Below are 22,478 nucleotides of genomic sequence, written 5' to 3'. Positions count from 1 at the left end.
CGGTCCGGACATATGCCTCCAGTCTACAGAGGTTCACGCGTCTGCCCAGAGAGTCTGGCTGCTGTCGTTTTATTAAGAGGCCACGGCAAAGGCAACCTCAGTAGCGTGCTACCACCAGCCAAGAAATCTGAGCAAGTTTTCCAAAAGAGTAACCCTCCCTCACCGGCATGCACAAGTTCAGAAACAAGCTGTGTACGTATACGGAGCAGAGAACAAAGCAGTGCAATGAAAACCTGTCACTTTGACAGAGAAAACCCCCAGGTTGCTTTGTTTTTCCTCAAGCCAAGTTTGGCCAGTAGGCATCTCTGTATGCTGCTTTGTGCAGGCAGTTGGGGAACTGGCGGCGGTAAGATGACAAACGCACGGCGGAAAGGGATTGGCTGTGAGTGCACAGAACTGTAACCCGATGAGCAGTACCGCTGTTCTATCATCGCCACCACCAGCGGCATAGGCTTTACTCTGTTCTCCTCTGACCCACTGAAGTGCAGCGGCGCACATAATCTACGCCAAGATAAACTAAGATAGACTCAGGATCACCTAGTCAAAAACCCAGCAAATTTTTGTCCTCTCCAGGACAGTATTATAAAATAAAAAAGTTGTTGTATTCTAGAATGCAATGATTTGCATCAGCATGAAATATGGTTGGTGAGTGAAATTTGGTGTGTGATAAGAGTCTTATCACAGCTTCTTCCTGGTACATCCAGATTTACAATGCTTGAAAAAAACACCACAAACTACACAGATTTTATAAGACAAAAAGCTGATCACACATGTCAAGAACACATTCCTTGTTTGTTCCCTAAAGCATCTTCTCACTGAACTGCACTTTGACAAAAGAAGAATACTTTTTAATTTGAGGCCATATGCATCTCTGTATAACAAAAGGGGGGAAATACAGATTCTGCCATGGTAAAGTGCAAACACTGCATTCTTCTATGAGGCGATTATTCCTAAAATGATTACATTCTACTGTACGCAAGGGGAGTCTGTGTTTAATAGGCAGAAGTTCTAACAAAAGTGTACTTAGAATGCTTAGAGAGTGAAAAAGAGTATCTGTAGCTTTAAATGCTAAGAGGCGGGATGGGAAGGAGAGCGGACAATAGGAGTTGAGCGGGCATTCGTGGAAATGACATCCTCAACACCATTCACCAACCACAATATTTGGTACAGACAGGATGTCATGTCTGCAATTTTTCCAGAAAATATGTCCCTTATGACAACGTAATGAACGTAAGTCATAGAGTCCATCTGAGCTGCCGCTGTCTGAACGGTGAAGCAGAACGACCAAAACACTCTTTACACCTATCACCATTTCTAGCCTCCGCAGTACCATAGACAGGCTAGTGGAACTGGTATTAATGTTAAATAATCTCACAAAGTGATTTTTTTCATGATAGGGGACTCTTTAATATATGGCAGTTTTCTAATAAATTCGTTTTATTGACTTGCATTTAATATTTACTACCCTTGTTTCTTAGACGGTGTTACATGGTATGGGGTACAAAAGGAGACAGATTTTTCTTAATAGTGCCAGCTGCTGTTTGCTTCCCTGCAGTGTTGTTATTACTCTTAATATCTTCAATGTAGTACAGTTAATAGCATCACTTGTTATAGACAAAGGCTCAGAAATAATCTTCTTTCACGGTGGCTGGACATGGTGAGGAAGAAGGACTCATACACACAACATCACGAGACGGGGGTTTATTACATGGAGCACACCACAGGGGAAAGATCACCAAACAACGAGCCGATGACGAACAGAAATGAACAGGGCAGCTTTATACAGGCGGACACAGTTGAAAACAGTCAGGAAACATAATAACACAGTGCAAACATGAAAAAAATCTAAATGTCAGATAATAATCAAAATTTCTACATCCATGCAAGTTTGATTTCCATCAAGTGTCTAAAGATTCAGTTCTGTAATACAACTGTCATGATTTGGTCCGGAAGGAGTTACTCCGGGTCCGGGATCCGGTCCGGAGTTTCACGTGTGTCCAGTGTAATGTTTCCTAATCGTGTTCACCTGTGATTGTATGAAGCTGCCCTGTTCGTGTCTGTTCACTGTTGGGTCATTGTTACATGTTACATGTTCACGTGTTACCGGATGTCTTTCCTGTCCTGTTCTTCACAAACCCCTGTTTCATGACGTCGTGCGAATGCGTCCTTCTTCATCGTCAAGTCTTGTCATCATCTCAGATCACCTTCCTCGCCATGCCAAACGGCCGTGACAACAACTTATTCTATTTTATGAGGACTATAACGGGTTAATCCACTCCCATGAATGTGTGTGTGACAGTGGAATATTGTAGAATGCATGCCTATTTGGAGTCCAGTGATCGTGAATTGTTGGAAAAGCTGCACGGAGCCTGTCTCTGAGTGTCTAGTCTCAACTGCAACAACTCAGCCTGCTTTTATTGGCTGCCACGCTTCCTTCTGTTTGCCACCCTGATGCCACTGTGAAATCAATGGTGTAAGCACAGCTTGAGCGTACTAGTCAGTGGGCAACATTTATTGCTTTCGCAGGCAATGTGTTATTGAACACTTTCTTTGTGTCTGCTGAGTTGCTGTGTTTGCTTGATCCTTTAAGGAGCCCCTGCCTTTAAAATATGGCATCCGACTAAGTATAGTAAACAGTACATCACCTAAAACCAGGCTGGTGAGACACGTTTATATGCACAGTAAGATTACAAAGACAGGGGATATTGTGGAAGTCTGTGTAATTATAGAGAAGTTCATTAAAAATGTACTTTTCGGGTTCTGAGGGCTCCAGGCTATTGGCTGCCTTTGTTTAATGGACAAGACAGGCCCTGTCAGAAGCCATGAGCCACGATCTACTAACCCTTCCAGCTCTACTCCTGTTCTTCCATTTATAGCTTTAGTCCTGGTCTCATGAGCCTCCTCGGGAAGTGAAATGCCGAGAAGGAAAAGTATGCAGTGTTCCAAAACAGGGAATGCGGACCACATCTGAAGATCATAGGATGAAAACATCCAGCACAGAAAAAGAAATAATTTCTACATGGTGGATTTCTGTAATTATCATGCTGTAATTATCACCACCATCATTCCACTATGAAGGGTAGTAACGCTTCCCATTACAACAAAACGTGAGTCGCAATCCTTGTCCAAATTTATTTCCAGAAAAACCCATCTCATCTCTCATTGGAGACTCCAACACATCTAGGGCAGTCTGTGATAGTCCCTGCGAGCAGCATTTATCATAATACACAGCTCATAGGGGAGCCAACCTGAGAGGAATAGAGAGGGTCCTTGGGAGGTGTGCATGTCACCTGTATTCCATGCCATGTAATTTATTACCCCAGTAATGAACAGGGGTTGGATATCATAACTGGGACAGGACAGGCAGGAAGCCATAAATAACGTCTCGTACTGTATGAACTGTGGAACAACTGTAGTAAATTTAACGTTGAGAACAAATGAATATTATGAGGTTCATTAATGAGCACAGCAACACTAATGTTTGTAGCCTGAAGTACAAAATCATTGCAAGTACATAGAAGATGCTTAAGGCCATGTAAGACTGTTCTTAATTGTGACCCTTTGAATCTCCAGCCACTCCAGTCACAATCCAGTGGGGGCAGTGGTGGCCTAATGGGTAAAGAAAGTGGATCCGTAATCAGAAGGTTGCCGGTTTGAATCGAAACTAAGGTGCTACTGAGCAAGGCACCGTCCCCACACACTGCTCCCCGGGCGCCTGTCATGACTGCCCACTGCAAGGGTGATGGTTAAATGCAGAGGACACATTTCATGTTCATGTGCTGTGATTGCTGTGCTACGCAATGACAATCACTTCACTTTCTGTCTGGCCGCAGGTATAGACAAAAAGCAAAAAAAAAAAAACAGTGAAAAAAGACTCAAAAAGACCCTGCCATGCTGGCACATGGGTATCTGACACCTGTCTCTTATAACACTGTTATAGACAGAGAGGAGAGAGAGAGAGAGACAGCAGATAAACTGACGAGGGCGGCGAGAGTAGAAACAGCAGATGGACTCTGATTGGCTATGGGACACAGGGTGAGACAGGAAGAGTGAACGACAACACCAGCGACAGACAGACAGACCAAAGCGAAGAGAGTGGACAGAAAGAAATGTGAAGTGTGATAATCTGACTACTGAAGCTTCCACAAATGTCCAGCTACCAGGCAACGTGGAACGTTGGGAAGTGAAAGATGCGCTCCGGTCCGGATGAGCTGTAAAGGCTGTGATGGAAGTAAAGCGAGGGCCAGATGAATGGCCGGCTGCAGAGAAGTGAAATAAGGGCTGCAGGGTGGACCGCAGAAGGGGAGCACCGGTCCAGTCTGCCATCCTAATGAAGCGTGGGTGGAGGGGGAGTTTTTTTTTGTTTTTTTTTCCAAAGATGGGGAGGCCCGCCATTTATTACAGCCCTTTAAGGCAGGCCATGTTTTCGACAGTGACAAAGCTACTGGGAGCGTTCTGAAAGAAGCGGCAAACTCAGCCGCGCTTCTGTGACCATATGGAGCCACATTCTTCCTGCGCCCTGTTGCACCTGGCTGCAAATCGCGGTGCTATTTTTAATAAGAAGAAATAAACACCTCGCAGCTTACAAAAACGGCCTCGCGACTCTCCCACCAGCTCTCGCAGCTCATTTCATCCTCCTACATTTCTTTTCCAAACACCACCAGCGCCAGCCCCCTGAACAGATGCACAGCGCTAACAGAGAGAAGCTGCCACCCGAGCCACCTGAGGCACAGCAACCAGCTGCACTGCATTTGCAGACACAGGTGACAAATGGCACCAGCGGCATCGCAGCCCTCGCACACTGCAGCAGGAAGTGGGACTTGCTCCCCTCTAAGACGCCCAACACCAGACGTCTTAACACCATCTTTTTCAGTGAATATACTGACATCGTTTAAACTACAGGTATCAGTATGGATGAATTAAGACACAGATATGTGTATTTTTTACAGGATTTTTCCCGTGTTAATAACGTCGTCAGTTCAGTACAATTATTAGAGATACAGATACACTAAAGATCTGCATGACGAGGTACAGAACGGTGGCATCACTCATTTCTCCATACGTCACTTCTTAACAGTGAATGTCTACAGAGCACGGCCTCTGTGACGAGTTCTGGCCACATGTCAACAAGTGGTGTTGGGGATCTCGTAAGAAACTGATGGAGTTATAAATGCTGTAAAACTCCATTCAAAGCAGAGCATTGATCCAATTATTTAAAATATCTTTGTACTAGATGCCATATTTCTCTCTCAATGTAAAGAAATGGGGGATATGGACAGATGATACTTGGAATCTTGAATTGTTTCCACTCAGTTTTCTAATTTATTTCATTTGATTATGTGATTTAAATTACTTGTCATATTGACAGTGGATGACAGCTAATTATCAATAAGACATCTGATGATCGTTTAATTCCTGTTTAATATAAAGAAATATAGAACATTTAATAGGATTCACAAACTGTCAAACACCACTGTAAATGTAACAGTAAAAGCAAATCATAATTTGTCTGTATCAGCCCCTGTCTTAATTAAAGTAATTGAACACTGGGCTACAGTCATACAATTTTTTATAGCTTATAGCTATTCTATGTTATTTTGAGTTAAATCTTTGGCGACATATGAATCCACAAAAAAAAACTGCATGTGTTTTGTTTCATAAAACAAATCCATGTAGCCTGACACAGCCTGTGATTCCTACGCTGCTCTGATTAGTTCTGACATCCAGCCCTCCCCTATCTTTTTCTCGCCATTTCAGATTTCTCTCTCATCATCCCTTCTTCTCTATTGCTCTTTCTCTCCCTCCATCAGCGCCATAGGCTTAACAGTCGCACGGGCATGTCAGGGATCAGCTCTGCTGGGTGGATTGGGGTTGGGAAGGATTTCCCCACCCGAGGATTAGGGTCTCCGTCAGGCCCTGTAGCTTCTGGTTTTTATTCTAATAGTCCAAACACTGCAGGGTCTTACTGCCCCTAGTCTTTAAATGGACAGGGACGCTGATTTGACGGGGGGATTTGGGGCAACATGGCAAAACCATGTCAGAGGTTCCACATTCAAGTGTAGAGTGAAAGTGAGTACACTCGAGCATATCAGTGTGTGTGTGTGTGTGTGTGTGCTATAGCTATACAAGATTTCTGTTCTCTCAACACCTCCACCCAGCCACTCCCGACTCTGACCGATTATGTCAGTCTTGTGCTGAGGAGATTGGCATAAATTACGGCCGGCCTGTTTATAGCGGAGGCTGTTACCATCGCAGCGGTTCGGGAAACAGCAGCAAGCAATTACACGTCTCAGCCCTCCAACAGTCACAGCGGAATTACCGCGGGAGAATTAGGGACGGCATTTCTACGGGACCCGGTGAGAGACAAGCTTTTCCTCCTCTGTCATTTTCCTATAACATCAGCAATGAACTGGCACATGATTCCCCAGGAGGTCTCCCGTGGTTTAATTCCTAATCTCCTCAGTCAAGAAGGGCAAATCAAGATCCTTCTTGTCCACAACAGAGAAACTAAATAATGGCAGAGGGACATTTTCTCTCAATAAAATCTTGCTTTTGTTTATTAGCTGCAACAAGCTTCATAAAGAGTATCTTCATTGATTTTTTGCAACAACTTTAGTTCCAGTTGAATCTGCGCATTTTTCCTCAATCACAACATGACAAGTTTTCAGAACCCTGATGCTCAGCATGCAGGTATAATCCAATGCACGGCTCCATTTGAGTTCATTAGAGTATTACTGGATCTCCAGAGCAAATGCTTTGTTTACAGTAAAAGCTATTATATTTACAATAAATGAATCACATCAGGACCGTTGTCTCCTTCCCAGACAGATATAATAAGGCGGAACATGGTGTTTTCACAGTCTCATAATTTTAGCCTCAAGTAATTAAATCAAAGGTTTCCTCTTCAAAAAAACAAAAACACAAGCTTGAACACAGAATTCACACTGACCTTCCATGGCGTACTTCATATCTACAGCAAACAGGTTCCACATGACTTCAGAGCTGATCTGCCCCATATTTAGTTCTTGTGGGAACCTGTAAAGGATGGAAAAATCAGATTATGATAGAGTAGGGCTGGTAAGTAAAAGTTTTAGTGTCACGGCTGCCACCCCACCCCACGCAAACCGACCCGGAAGGAGACGAGACCCAAGTCAAACACATGGCGGCCATCTTGGAGGCTGCGAACTCCTTGTGGCCTTGTCTCTTTGTTGTAAGCATTTATTTCATGACTGTATTTTTCCTGCCAACCGATTTCCTTTGGACGATCCTTTTGGTTTCCTCTGGATTATCCTTGCCTGCTTCTCCTTACCACCGACGACTACTGACCCTCCCAACGCCCCAACGATCCAACAGTTTTTGGCTTCTCCACACCAACGCCTTCTGGTACTCCAGCCTGCCGTGTTCTCCTATGCCTACTCCAATGTAACCCAATCGGCCAGCGCCGCTTCTTCACGCACGTCTCAGACGGCCAAAAAAGCCCAGTAACTTAGAGTTTCCCTCTCTCGGACGCTTGCACCCCCATTTTCCTACAGCTGCTGCATCCCCGCAGCCCTCGAAATGCCAGCGCTGCTACAGTCCTGCTCTTCTCGCCAGGAACTCTGCCCTCACCGCCCGCCCCGCCTCTGCACCTGCGCCTCTGAACCTGAAACCTGATACATAGATTTTAAGTCAATACTCTAATTACCAGGACTGTGAACCTTTTTATCAGAGCAATTTCCCTTTAGATATTTTCAGCTTTAATGCCTCAAATGCTCCCTGGAAAGCAAACCTCTTGTTTCTATGACAACGGGTATGCCATACAAGTCATAGAAAATTATCACTGGCTCATTCACGCCTCTCCTCCTTTGGCAAGCAGCATCATTGAATACAGTTTGGTTGTGGCCAGGCTTAAATTGAAACAGGAAGCTCTCAACAAACAGAAACAATCCTAGACACATGCATGTGTGCTATGTTCATTTGTTCCCATTTTGGAGCAAATTTCCTGCCATGCGACCCAGAAAGTGGGTTGGATCACTGGCATGGTAGGACCAGTTTGCAATATCTTATCCTAAGGGCAAAGGCTCATTGTGGCTACAACCACTTGTCAAACCTGGTTCAGCTCTGTCACACGACACCTAAACGTTTTATTCATAATGACTTATGACTCCTAAAACAACTTAGGATAAACCTTTTTATTTATATATCTGCCATTCACACACATCATTAATATTTACAGGAAAATTTTAACTGCATTGCAAAGTTTTGAGGTCTGTACTCTCCGTCGGGTGTTGCTAGGCATGTCCTTGAATGATGGACAGCTAATGCCAACTCAGATTATTCAGAAGCCACAGAAGTCATTAGTGCCACTTTTCAAAAGTGAGCCTATGCAAATCCGTGTCATCGTACTTATTCTTAGAGTAATGGCTCACCAATTAGTGTCAACGTAGACCTTGGCTCTGCCAGGTCCCCCAATGATATAAAAGCATCTCTGTATCTGCAACTCTCTGATTTGAATAATTCAGTTGCTGTCCACTACCTTGTCTGCGCAAATTCACACACTACTCCAGAAATGAAAACCAAAGCCTCATATCAAAGTGATAATGTGACGTTTGGTACGACCCATTATTTAAGAAATTACAGTACTAGCATTACCCATTATTGAGGAATACAGTAGAATTCAGTAGAATTGGTGAGATAAATCCATTGAAATCATGATGTAAAATTTCCAGGTCCATGAAGATCCCCCCACTTTATCTCTAAGCTGTGGCCTTCTGCTCACAAAGGGTATCACCAGGGTAAAAAAAAAGGCCAAGAAAAGGCTTAGGTGCCATTTAGGTGCAAGGGAAAGTCTTATTGGGAATGGATGACCCCTTGTTCTGCCAGGAGTATAAGAGGTTGGTCTCGGAGGGTGTGGTCACTTCTTTTCCTTCTCCTTCAAGGGTTCATTAGTCATTACTCAACTGTCTTTCTCCTTCCCTGCCTCTCCAGGTCCAGGCTCAGGCTCTTCTCTCTCTTTTTTTCTCTTTTCTATCTTCTTCTCCTTTCCTTTAATTTGGGTTTTTCTGTAACATTGGTTCCAGTTTTACATACAATATTTCCATGTAAGTACAATAGTGACATACCTGTGTTAATAAGTTAGAAACTGTTTGTTCTTGTAACCTCTATCCTGCCATGCCTCTTTATGTCCAGGAAGACCTATGAGAAAGTCTTAATATGTCATAGTTTAGGTGGGCCATGTGCACAGAAGCAGCTACTGAAGCTTAACGTGTATTGGCTCAACTGCTCGATAACAGATATTGTTCCAATATGTAAGAGGAGTGTAAAAATGAGAAGAAAAAAAAGATTGTGGAAGCTTCGCTACAGTAAATCAGAGACAGATAATCATAGATTCCAATACTACATTTTGTGATTCATATTGCACGCAATTTTTAAAATGATGTCCCTTTAAATGAATGTTATCATATTAGATCCGTTTATCATATTTTGTATAAATATGTTAATAAATATTATTTAATAAGGGAACAATTATCATTTCATGTATATTGTAGAATGCTTCTTTACAATTATCGTAAAAATGCGGCGTCTAATTATGGCTACATGTAGTTTTCAATGAGACCAATAAAAAGAAAGTTGTTAAAATGTGCAGTCGGATTGCAGTCATACTGGTACTCACTGGTTAAGTACGGGTGTGTAACCAGTCCGATCTTCATCAATCACAGACACCATGAGAGTGATGAGTTTGGGCCAGAAGTCCAAGTTCTTAATGGAGGGACCCTGTTCTTCACGGGGGAGATCCTGCTTTTTCGACTGTTAGAGAGAAAGACAAAGAGAGGGAGGTCAGATAGGGTGCGGGTGATAAAAGAGAATGTCAGATAGTCTCCCAGGCTCTGCTTTGACCAAATTAATTATTTAATGAGAGAGAAGGAGACTTTTTAAAGATCTTGGCACAGCGCACTGGCTCCCAATGGTTTATTTATCCCACAGCATCACATCTTCATAGGCGACGAGCCGAGAACAGAAACCCTGGACCTCCGTTCAAGGAGGAGCTGCAAAGCGCCAACATCAGCAGCACTTACGTTTAACACCAGCATATGCCACCGTTAAACTCCTCTCCAAAAATAACACGAAGACAAATCAATATTTCAAGCCCTAAATCTGATTATGCATGCCTCCAGATCACACGCCATCACCACCATCTGCCGTGGCAGCAACAGTCAAGCGGAGACAGAAGCCTGTGGGGAATCCTTAAAGATTTGTGAGTTTGGCGCCCTTTTTCAGATGGATTCGGAGCTGTACCTTCTCACCTCTGCATTTGAGGGATTTCCTTTTGAGGCCTGCTCGGCATGTGGGGCAGCATCTTACATATAGTCCATTAGACACAGAGGATATCCTTTGGTAGCCACATCACGCAGCAATAAGACGGTAAGTGTAACAGCAGGTCATACAAACACATTCGCACAGTCCCATCATGCTCCCCTAAAAAAATTGCTCTTTGTACCAGAGAATGTTCAGTCTGATTGAATGGGCAATTGGGCACAATGCCATTTCGTTGTCCTATCCACGTAGATTGACATGCCCAGCTAGTTCTGGCATTACTTGAATTACAAAGGCTTTTACAGTCTGTGTCAGTGACCCAGTCTTATTATCTTAACTGCGCAGGGCTTTGGGAAATAGGGGACAAAGGCAAGGTGTGGTGGATAGCAGCTATAATTACCCGTTGGGTTTGTAAGGTGCTCTGGGATTGAATGTCAGACACGGAGACGAATGTGGCAGCTCAGCCAGAAATGTTGTCCAGAGATCCCCCAGTATAACAAGTGACAGAGAAGCAATGCACAGTGCAAAAAGAACAAACCCCCAAGTTTAGTATCCACACCACAAGACTTGAAGCAGACCTGGAACAGAACTCCAAACACCTTAAAAAGGTTTTATAAAATCAGTATATAGTCTGACGGCTTACTTAAGGGCCCTATTTTGAAGGTTTTAATACATGCTTTTTAAACTCAAGTAGGAAAGAATGTAAAAATGATATATCTGAGAATGATGTCCAAAATTGCCTTACTGTTACATACTTAAATGAGAAATTTGATTGATAGACACAGATATTTGAGTTGTAAAGGGTGATTTCAGTGTAATAATTTGCCTATGAGAGTTCCTTCTGACAAGGTTTGTAATGTTTCATTTGAATTTGTATTATCTATCCTAGTAGATGAGGACTCTGTGATCCATCTGTTCTGTGATGTTGATGCATGCGAGAGAGAATCCAAATGCAGGTTTGAATAGTCTAATAGAAAATCATATTCGAAAATGAGGCTCATCCCCTCCAGGCATTGAGTAATACAGTATGTCCTCAATTATTTAACAACCTTCAGCATAATGGCTGCACTGTGGGCACCATGGCTGATGCTGGGCAAGAAGAGTTTGGAATAAATGGAGGGTGCAACATCAAACAATTAGGATGTTCTGGAATAGACAAATTATACAATTATGCAATTATACATTACACAATTGTGGTAAGTGACACTGCTCTGAAATACTTCAAATCCAATATTCATTCATTTACATTTAACTATGTTAATTAAAGAAGAGGCAAACAAGATCAGTCCTCAGCAGTAGGATATTACATTTTTACTTTATTGGTTAATCATTAGACCAATTTTCCATACATAAATGATGATTTAGTTCTATTGCACACATTGTCTGGATAAAACCTTTATTTTTCACTGTAAGATGCTACAGGCTTAGGTCACACCTTAGTCTTAATGAGCCAAATTGGCCAAAGTCACATTATTATTGGATACCATGGCTCTATCAACAAATTTTATTTACTTACCAAGTAGAATCCATTGCAATTTTTTTACACTGGCAATATATTATATTTCAATTTTTCATTATTTACAATAAGAGTAGATCAAAACTACTGTCTTTTTATGCACTGTTTATATGCTAATACATGCAATCAATTGAAAAATAACATGACAATACCAGAAATGAGCAGTTCTGCACAACTTTCCATGTTATACCTCACCAGACTCACCTAAAGCTCAAAAACTTGGTGGTACCAAGCAAAGACATTGAATCAGTCTTGAGCTGGTCTACATATTTGACCTGCAGTTATGGCATCCAGCACACTCCAGTTGGGGTGGAATGTATTTATTCTCAGTACAGAGAGGGGGAGTCTGCAGGAACCTTCATTCTGGTGTAAATAACGTCTGCTGATTGTGTGGGCATGGTGTGAGGAGGCTTTGGTCTTGCTGAGCGATAGCTTGTCAGATCGCTGCAGGATAGCCAAGCCCTGTTCTCAACAGCACTGACTGACAGCGGCGAATCAATCACGAAACATCTGCCTGCCACCTCATTCCGACACGGGAGAGGTCAGCCACGGTGGTTGGAGGCAACCCTGACAGCACCCTCATTTCATCCTAACCTCCCGAAGGAGGAGATGCAGATCGAGGGGAAGCGGGGTGGTTGTGCTGAGGCACCACTTAATGGGTAGAAAAAAAAAATAATAAAAGATGAAAACAGCCACACAGCGGGGAGTGGATCTGCTATGCAAAACACTTTGGTCCCAGAGCATGAAGGACACTGAAGGTGGAGAGCTTGTAGAATGTATTAAAAGCAGTCAAAGCTGTTCAAATTCAGCATTATCTACATTTACATTTACAGCATTTGTCAGACGCCCTTATCCAGAGCGATGTACAATCAGTAGTTACAGGGACAGTCCCCCTGGAGACACTCAGGGTTAAGCTCAGGGACACAATAGTAGTAAGTGGGATTCTGTTTCATCGGCGAGTGTGTTACCCACTAGGCCTCTACCACCCTCTCTGCTTCCATCTAAACACCTGACTAGTAAAATACTGTAAACCCACTTTTCTTTCGTTACATACTTCTCTAATTCTTCTAGGTTTCCCTTCAATTCACACGGTCAAGTCCTGACTCATGAAACCATAATTACTAAGCTTTTGGGATGTGTCAGCACACTGCTGTGGCACATTGTACTGTGAAAAAAGGAGCCCTTGGCAAACATTACCTAACCAGTCACAAGCAATGGCTGGCAGCAGTGACCAGCCTTAATCACTTATCTCTCCTCGCCAGCATGGCTTTTAAAACATCAAATGCGAGGCAGTTCCTTCTCAGGCCGCCCGCTCCGTTACACACATTAGCATGCCTGCACTTTCAGACTGTCTCCCTCCCCACACACACTCTCTCTCACACACACACACTCACACACACTCACAGAGCCAACAAAGCAAGGCAAAACAAAACAAAATGAATAAAAAAACTGAAATGGTGACAAATCTTCCGGCTGATTATTAGTTATGCCGCGGTTCCCCTTTCCCAGTAAAAAATGATTTTGTGTTGGCAGCATAATAAACACCCACCGGCAACCTGGGTCAGAGTGTGTGACTGCTGCAGACATCAGTCACAGAGCCCCTTGAAGGAAAACTAGAAAAACTACATCATGCTGCACATCAGGCCACTCTTTCTGCTGCAGAATGGTCTCACATGCCATTCTTTACAAAGATTTATTGAGAAGCTTATTGTTTTTGGCCAATGTATATATCTTTTCAAGACTAGTATTTATTTATTTAATGTAATTATCTGATCATTTTACAGCAAGATGATGACTTACGGAGAACACCTGCAAAACCTAAGAGGTGTTTTTTCGTCTTTTGAAACTTTCCAGCTTGAAAGTATAGGCAGTAGAGGCTGTCTCAGCACTCGGGCTGATCCCGACCGCAGGTCAATATCCTGGGTCTTTTTCTCTTCACCGTCTCATTCTCTCACTCCTTTCCTCTTTTCTGACAGGCTTAGCTTGCTGAATTGAGCTTCCTTCTGACCGCTTTCAAGCGGGTTTCTTATCATTTTTACATTGTTATGTAACATGCCTCAGGACGTGGATGACAGACACTGGGCCAGGCATTGAACTAACCCTGCCCACAAGGAAGGGGCATTCTCCTCTCTGTTTGGACTCTGAACAGTTTTTAAAATCACCTAAATGATTCAGCTCTTAAGCAATTGGCCTAAATTGAACCCTTTGCATTTTACAGAGACTTTCCAACAATCACGTCTTATTCTGTGTGAGCAGTATTAGAAAGTAAATGTCATGAATGTCATGCTACAAATTAGTGTAATTATCATGTTGTATAGACGTGTTACAAGGTAGGAGAACAAAGGTCTCACTCCTGCACCATTACCTGGCTGAATAAAGCACAGTCAATAATACTGGTTAATACAACTAGACTCAAGACTTCAAGATTGTCAAATTATCATTTGACATATAGTAGAGCTTTTATTATCATCTGAGTGACTAATAATATATAATTAGAACCTGAGATTTCTTTTACCTGCTATGTAACTGTTAAAATCCTGCACTCAGTCACAGCTGACATCAGATCAGTGGTGGCCTGTCAACGTCCCTCCTTTTCAATTATCCAGATCACAAAGACCAAGTCATATTAAACATGAAGTAATCATGCAAAAAAGTAAAATAAATAAATACATTTTGTTTATTTATGCTACTGTATCTAATTAGCCATATCCATACAAAACACATCCTTAAACACTTTCCTGAACATTGGAAATGATAACAGGTTTCATTGGCAAGCTTAGCATTGCTGAGCAGTCACAGGATTGGACTGCGAGATTAGCCTTCAATAGCCATATTAAAATGTACTACTGTACTACGTCAATGTCCTCACAATCAGTAACATGTACTAAAACAAAAAATGTACCTGAACTATGTTATCAATATATTCAATGTATTCTGCATTGGTTGGGTGGCATTAGTGATTTCTTTTTGTTTTGAAGTTGTATAATATGACTTAAATTTGATTCCATAATACATTTGAAGTTTGATTTTAGTTTGGTCTTAGTGTTCTTTAGTGTAGAAGCATCTGACATGACAGAATTTCTTTCACTGAAAATCTGCATAGGTAACGGCGAATTTTCTGAACTACAAATGGCATTTCATTAATAGATTAACAGCATGATTTGCACCACAGGTTCATGAGGAAGGTGAAGATGTTTAATTGAATAAATTCTGGTCTAACGAACACAGACTAAAATCATTTCCAGGGCAGCAAAATCACAGCTAACTTAATTGGCTACTCATTAACAGCCACTGACCAATGGATCACAACATTGCACAAAGCTGGAAGCAGTTAAGTATGCAAGAGCAGCATCTTGGATTTTGCTGCACATCGTGTTGGATCTGATCTGAGAGGGATTAAACAGCTTGTGCTGACTACATCCAAATCAGGCTGAACAGGGAGCTACAAGTGCAACAGGGCTTTCGTGTAATATAAATTCTGGAGGGATGGATGGATGAATAGATGGCTAGATGGACTGATGGATCCAGTATTTCATTGCTTTGACAGCATTTAAATACCAATCTTCACTTAAAGAGTTAGGATGGGAGTTATGCTGTGGAATCTGTGAGTGTCATTTGGTTTGATGTTGATATTCGGCTTGTATCCATGGTTACTGAACATGGACTCATTTTATAAGGGAATACCGAGACCCCCTCTAAGATCAAGTCACTGAAGGTGAGTCTTTGTTCCACTGTGGTACAGAGGTTAGCATGTGGCTGACAAGTGTGACCCTGATGTGACGTGACGGTCCCTTTACAGTAAAGACTTGATGAACATGGCAACAGGGAATTGAGTGCAGGAGGCTCAACAATGGTTGACTGTAATCTCACATACACATGGCGAGGGATTATTCAAACAGAGGATATGTTCACCCCCCTCCCACACACACACAAATGGAGACCGACTGCAAGCGAACAGGGATGGAGAGAGGGATGCTGGTGTATGGCAGTAATGTATGATTAGTGTATGAAGCCATGAGGCACACTGGGGGAGAGCCATTAATGGCTCCGATGGGGATTTTGTGGAGATGTGCATTTCCCCACAGCCAAGACACATCCATGCTGCATGCAGTGAACAAAAAAACCACTCTGTTCATTTAAACAATGAGGAATTGGCAGCAGGACTTTGAGATGCGCTACAGATATTCTGTCACAAAATAGAAAAACTAAAACAGTATCATTGCATTCAGAAATGTCTGCATTACCCTGCATTACTGAACGCATAAATCATCTAACTGCTGCATGTTTTCAGATTTGATGAGTGAAGCGCGATGCACCTTCACTCTCCGTGTGAGATCAGAGCCCTGAGCTGCTGACAGTCTTGTCAAAAACGTTTTGCAGCAAACACACAAAGCTGCTCTCATTTGGGATCTCAGTGCATTTTAAAAACACACCCCTCTCCAGCTGTGGGTAGCCAGAAGTTCGCAGATTATGAAGCCAGTTGCTGCCGTGTGCTAGTTCACCCTGCGATGCAGATTTATCCCTCTGTGAATATATTACACTGTGAGATGTTTGACAATGGATGCTAGGCTTAGGCTTAAACAACAACAGTGCTTTGAAATGCAAATATTTCTAAATGCTAAGATCAGGTGTAGCTTGGTGGATTGAGGTCTTATTAACACTTAAAATACTGCAGTATACTGCATGGAGTCAGCATTTAAAAACATGAGTTGTGGCTACATGGTTTTTCATCGATCCACTCCTCAGTACATCAGCGATCACTTTCAAAGTGATTACTGAAGTGGTGGCCTAGCGGTTAAGGAAGCGGCCCCGTAATCAGAAGGTTGATGGTTTGAATCCCGATCCGCCAAGGTCACCTGAGGGCACACACTGCTCCCTACACACTGCTCCCTGGGTGACTGTCATGGCTGCCCACTGCTCACCAAGGGTGATGGTTAAATGCAGAGGACACATTTCGTTGTGTCACTGTGTGCTGTGCTGCAGTGTTTCACAATGACAATCACTTCACTTTCACTTAAATCCTTCTTTAGAAAGCATTACAGGTCCTAATACCATCATTGCTTTGAAAAAAAAAAAAACGGTAGAGAGTTAAGATATATTGGCAATAATAATAATTCTTATTATATCAATCATTTACTGTACACAGACATAGGAAGGTTTAATTTTCAATATTTGACTCATTTGTTATCTTCTGTAATGTCATATAGGTTTTAATAAAGCTAATTTTTTTACAATAAACAAATCAAGTGACAATTACAGCATCATGTAATAATATTCAAAAATTATGGTGCATTTTACTAATTGTAAAATATCTATTTCAGTTTCTCTACCCTGGTGTAAAAAAATGGCAGCATTAAACTGTACTGTGTTCTATTGGTCATGGATGCACATTCATGTTAATTATCTAGTCCAAATGTATTCATGCAGACTAAAATTGGGACAAGGACTAGGCTTGATCCATGAACAGGAAATGGACTCTTCTGAGCTCAGAATTCAGAAAGTCAGAGAAAGTGTATTCCTACACAAATGCTAGTCAGTTGCAGATTGCGTATGTTGTGGTAGTCTGTGGTGGCCAGCACAATGGCATCATGCTGAAGTTGTCAGACTCCAACAACCCCGAACAAACGGTTCACAAAAGCAGTATCTGTTGCACCTCGGGAACAGTAGCAGGCGAGACTGTCGAGACTTCAGTCTATTACAGACAACATGTATCACCTGCTTCACAGAGTCTAGTCTTGCTGGCATTAAACCTCCCACCGAATGCCACAGGAAATCCTTCCTTCCCACGGCCATCAGATTCTGTGACTCCTGCCACACAGTAATCTCTCGCTGTGGCTCACTTGTGCAATAATTACATGCAATTTCTTTTTTTGTATCTGAGATGACAAGCCTTTACACTTTCTACACTATACAGTAATATTACATATTTGCACATAATTTTTTATAGTTTTTTTGACATGTTATGATTCATGAGTAATGATTCACCATATTAAGCACTGCTGCCTGGGTAATGGAACTGGCAGGCAGGCAGGTCAGCGCGCCATCATGGTCCGCTGCATGAAGCTTGAATAAGAGGCGCGTTGGGTGCAAACTGAGTCTGCAGTGCCACACGCGTCTCCAAATATATGCAGATCCATACAGGCCAATATGAATATTCAAAGGATATCGAGTACAACTGCATGAATATTCAGTCAAGTAAATAATTTGCATAACCTGCTGATGAAAATCCCTCATGCAAGTGGACAGTAGAGTCGCCCTCACCTGGTCAAGCAGCTGGTTGTAGAGCTCGTGGCAGTTGTCAAAAATGTACTTGTAGGTGGAGTCGAGGCAGGCGCGCACGCAGTCTTTCACCACCATACTCGCCCTGGGAGGACTCTGGAGCTCTTGCACCTGAAACATAAATCCAAAAATACGGAGGTTACGCGCCACCTTCATGTCCATCCAAGCTGCACCTTCAAATAAACACAGGTAACCAAGACATGTGTAACACAAAATACAATTAAAAACTAAAGTAACTGGCGACTTTACTTATATGGTGTCCATATCCATAGCAGAGTAACTAGAGAATATTTCGCAATGACTCTCAATGGTGCTTTTCGCATTTTTTCACTTCATGAGACATCTGCTTCTGTCATGCACTTCAAATACGGCTTAGCCTAATAAAGTCTAATAAAACAACAGCAATGCCACATTAAAACACAGATTTCACAGTTACTGTGTGACAGACACACAGCATGATCATTAACCGCAGTGCATTGCTGTTCTCTCTACTGTACTACGCATGTAGGACAGGCCTTACTGCACTGTGATATCCCATGATGCACTGTGACAGTGTGGTCTTTCATTTCCTGTGGGCTCTTACTGTGGGAGGAGCCATGTCAGCCACGCATGGCTGAGCTGCTGCCATCGCAGTCTCCCTGTGCCAGGGCTTTTTTAAGATTACGAAACATATAAACAAGACATGTATGTGCGCACAGGGGGGATTAAGACGCGAGTGGTGGAGGAGGGGTGGAGGGCTGCACGTTTTTAAAAGCCGAGCGCACGTATAGCACATGACAGCTCAGAGCGCAAATGGAGCAAGGCGCGTTACGTAACTCGTTACTCTGGGCAGCGTCTCTCGCATGCCAACCCCAACCCCCCCCCCCCCCCCCCCCCCCCCCCTCCCCGCCTTTATGAGCTTTGCAATGCCAGGGAGATGAAATACTCTGGGCAATCGGTGGGGTGTGTGTAATGCACTGCAAAAAAGAAAATCAATGGCCACATAAAAAAGTAATTAGAAAAGACAGACCTGATGTCATATTTGGTATGCTGGGGTTAGACGTGAATAAATGAAACTAAATGGTGGGCTGGGAGGATGAAAAAAAAAAAAAAAAAGTAAATAAACAAAGCAATCGATCAGCATTTACACTTTGCATTGGATATGACCAATTTCACGAGCCTTATTGAGCAGGACTGAACAAGAGAGTGGTAAATTAAGGAGAATGTCAATGGCATCTCCTTTCTGATGAGCTGGAAAAAATCAATGGCCACGCAACCATGAGGGTCTCCGAGTGTCTGAATGCTTGTTAGGTGTTTGTGACATTTGCCATCTTAGTATCCCATTCTTAAGGTCCTAATCTAATGTTATCCCTAATCATGAGTCATAAAACCCTTATATCATTTAATCATAGCGTCACATGATAATGCCAGTAAAACAACAAACGCTGCAATTCATGTAGTCATGTTTTATGTGTTTTTTGCAAAGTAAAATTGCAAGAGACGTAATAATCACCAAAAAATTCTCTGAAGATTGTACTGGAAAATAAGATAATCTACTGAACTACACTGATGGCATCTGGCCAACATCTGCAGCAGACCAAAATTAATGCTCACCGTGTAGCACAACCTCCAGTGAATTATTGCCAAAATGAGTAATAAAAGAGCTTGATGTGCTGGGATGGCAAACAGACAAGTCCTTGATAACAGCCCGAAAAAGCACAACTTCGAAATGCAGAGACACATTCAACAACTTATATCAAAAGAAATAAATGATAGCAGACTGCCAAGTACCCTGCAGGCTTTATTGAATCTAAGAGGCTCTGCGTTTAACCGTCCTATTGGGTTGCCGGTCAATTCGACCCATATTTACCTTGTGGATTTACAGGCTTTCCTCAAATCATTTTTTTGCCTAAAATTGCTTGGCTTAGCCTACATATAAAATGTGGACACCCCGGATGGAAGTCTGTAGAGATTCTTTATGCAAAGTGATGGTGCTACAGGAAATTGTGACCCACATTGCAAAAACGTGTCAAAACTGGCATGTCTGTTGAAGTTATTGCTAGCTGTGTGGAGAGCTTTTCCAAAATGCATTGCCAGAGGTAGATGCATGAAAAATATGTAATGAAACTACTTCTGCTGTGTAGGAAATACATCTACACAAAGCACATTTACTTTAGTAACAGAACTGCCTAGGCCTAGTTTTTGCAGCACTAAATCTGGAACTACATGTTAAATATTTCACAAGTTAAAATGATGTTGTAATGTTTGTATCCTAGTCTAGTTTGGGGCTAAATTTGTCTACATTTCCTGTAGTCTAGCGCTCTGTTTGTCACTTTTCATTGATAAGGCTTTGCTATAAACAGAGTACTTTAGTACTTTCTGTAATGGGGTTCTTCCAAGCATGCTAATGGGTGAAAATTAAATATACAAGAAGTGCAGCATAAATGAACAGTAAATGAGCCTGAAGAAGCATTAATGGCTGTGCCACCAACACATTTCATGTCTAGACGGGAAGCCAGGAATATAACTGAACGAGAAAGTAATTTATTAGGCTGGATGTGCATGTGCACCCAAACATGCCTTCCACATCCGCACACATTCTAGATAACTGATATAATCTCAAGTGGTTTATCTATAATTCGGTAAGTCATCACCGGAAGTAAAATTTGACCCATAAACATTACTCCGAATTTATTATTGCTTGAAGGGGAACAAAGTAAAGGTAGAAAGAATCATCTGGTCTTATCACTGATGTTTTCTGACTTCTGACGGCAAATATAGAGGGTAAGATGTGTGGGCCATCTGGGCGATAAACACATGAACTCTGGCCAATTGTGCACGAGTGGATGCATTGTTGATTTGTCGAGGTGACAGGTGTGATTAGGATCTCTCACCTTCATTCTGAAAAAGGTGATGCTGGTCAGCAGGTCCACCGTAGACTTCAGGTCTTGCAGGCGCTCCGGGTTGCCGGCAGGGAAATTATCCTGGTAATTACAGAATGGCAGTGAATCTTTTCTCCTCTGTCCTCTCTCACACCCACACACACACACGCACACGCACACACACACAGGTCAGTTTATTTTTTGATTATAATTTTCAGTCATGTGCCTTTTCTAAGGAAAAAGAGAAGACATTACAAGTAACATGAGCTATAAATGCGTCATTCTGCCTTTTTGGTGAAAACTATAAGGCAACATGGAGAATGCCTTTTCCCAGCATTAGCCTGTTCATTGTTCCATGGCAATAGATAATATATCCTGACTTCATGCATCCGTGCATGGTTGGGATCCTTCACCTGTAGCAGAATAGGCTCGGGAAACCTCGCCTGGGTTAAATGGCAACATTTCATTACTAACCGTGAAGGGGTGGGGAAGCAGACATTCGCTCACTGATGTCTTTTCCGTTTGCTTTCTACGTGTTTTTGTTGTTTTAGAATGTGATTAATGCTAATGGGAGAATTTTTCTGCCAACAGAAACGCAAACAAAGGCTTGTAGACGGTCCTGGGTCTCGGTGACTAAAATGCGACTCATGCAGCAAAAGATGTGTGACGGCGCATTGTCACACAGAGTGTTGTTTATGCCGCTTAACACAAAGCACCTAAAGCAGATGGTAAAAGAGGGTCTGCGTCAGTTTGGACTAAAAGGTGTCTACGTTGCTCCGCATACGACTTCAGAGCCCTGCTAATACTCCAGGAAAGGAACCACAGTCCAGGTCAGCTGTCTCTCCAATGAACCCCTTTCTGTTTCAAGAGTAAAAAAAACAAATCCAGTTTGCTTCTGAATTTCATTACAGCCAAATCCATAGTGGGCTGGGCTGCGTCGCAGCCCATTTGAATCTTATTACTGGCAGGTGTCCGATACAGCCAGTTTGATTTTTTGAGGCTGATCTGTATCAGGCATTTTCAGCCAGATCTTAGATCAGTGATGATCATATCAAATTTTTATTTCCAGAATTTTATTTTCCATTTTTAGTTCTAGAATTACGTCTCAATGTTAAAGAAGACTGACGGGAGTATGGACAGCACTGACATCATGAGCAATGGGCAGCCATAACAGGCGTCCGAGGAGCAGTGTGTGGGGACGGTGCTTTGCTCAGTGGCACCTTGGTGGATCGGGATTTGAACCAGCAACCTTTTGATTACGAGGCCGCTTCCTTAAGCGTTAGGCCACCACTGCCCATATAGAGGAAGTATATACATGATACACATTTTTGGCCATCTGCTTGAGTGCATTACAGGCTCTAAAAAAATTGCCCCCATTGGAGTTGTCTAATAAGATTGACTCTTCATGTTTTGTTCAGATGACATCAGATTTCAACCCTGCAGTGCACAGCAGTCCAACAAAATTCTAATGGTGAGCATGACAGATGGCTATCAAGGATAAGCAAATTTCACATGCAGGATTAGCTTCC

General features: G+C 42.4%; 1 protein-coding gene across 3 annotated transcripts in view; it reads right to left on the bottom strand.

Moving 5' to 3' along the window:
- The window catches only part of unc13c (unc-13 homolog C (C. elegans)), a 103,032-nt gene that overhangs the window by 39,289 nt on the left and 41,265 nt on the right, over window positions 1–22,478 (bottom strand). For all 3 annotated transcript variants that reach the window (XM_028955969.1, XM_028955970.1, XM_028955971.1), the window contains 4 exons: window positions 20,962–21,051; window positions 18,071–18,199; window positions 9,653–9,786; window positions 6,950–7,035 (listed from right to left, as the gene is read on the bottom strand). In XM_028955969.1, the coding sequence (XP_028811802.1) occupies window positions 6,950–7,035; window positions 9,653–9,786; window positions 18,071–18,199; window positions 20,962–21,051 (439 nt within the window). The remainder of the gene's footprint in view (window positions 1–6,949; window positions 7,036–9,652; window positions 9,787–18,070; window positions 18,200–20,961; window positions 21,052–22,478) is intronic.

The sequence above is a fragment of the Denticeps clupeoides genome, chromosome 16 (assembly GCF_900700375.1).
Source record: "Denticeps clupeoides chromosome 16, fDenClu1.1, whole genome shotgun sequence".
Taxonomy (NCBI): Eukaryota; Metazoa; Chordata; class Actinopteri; order Clupeiformes; family Denticipitidae; genus Denticeps; species Denticeps clupeoides.
This window is presented reverse-complemented; position numbering and strand designations above follow the sequence as displayed.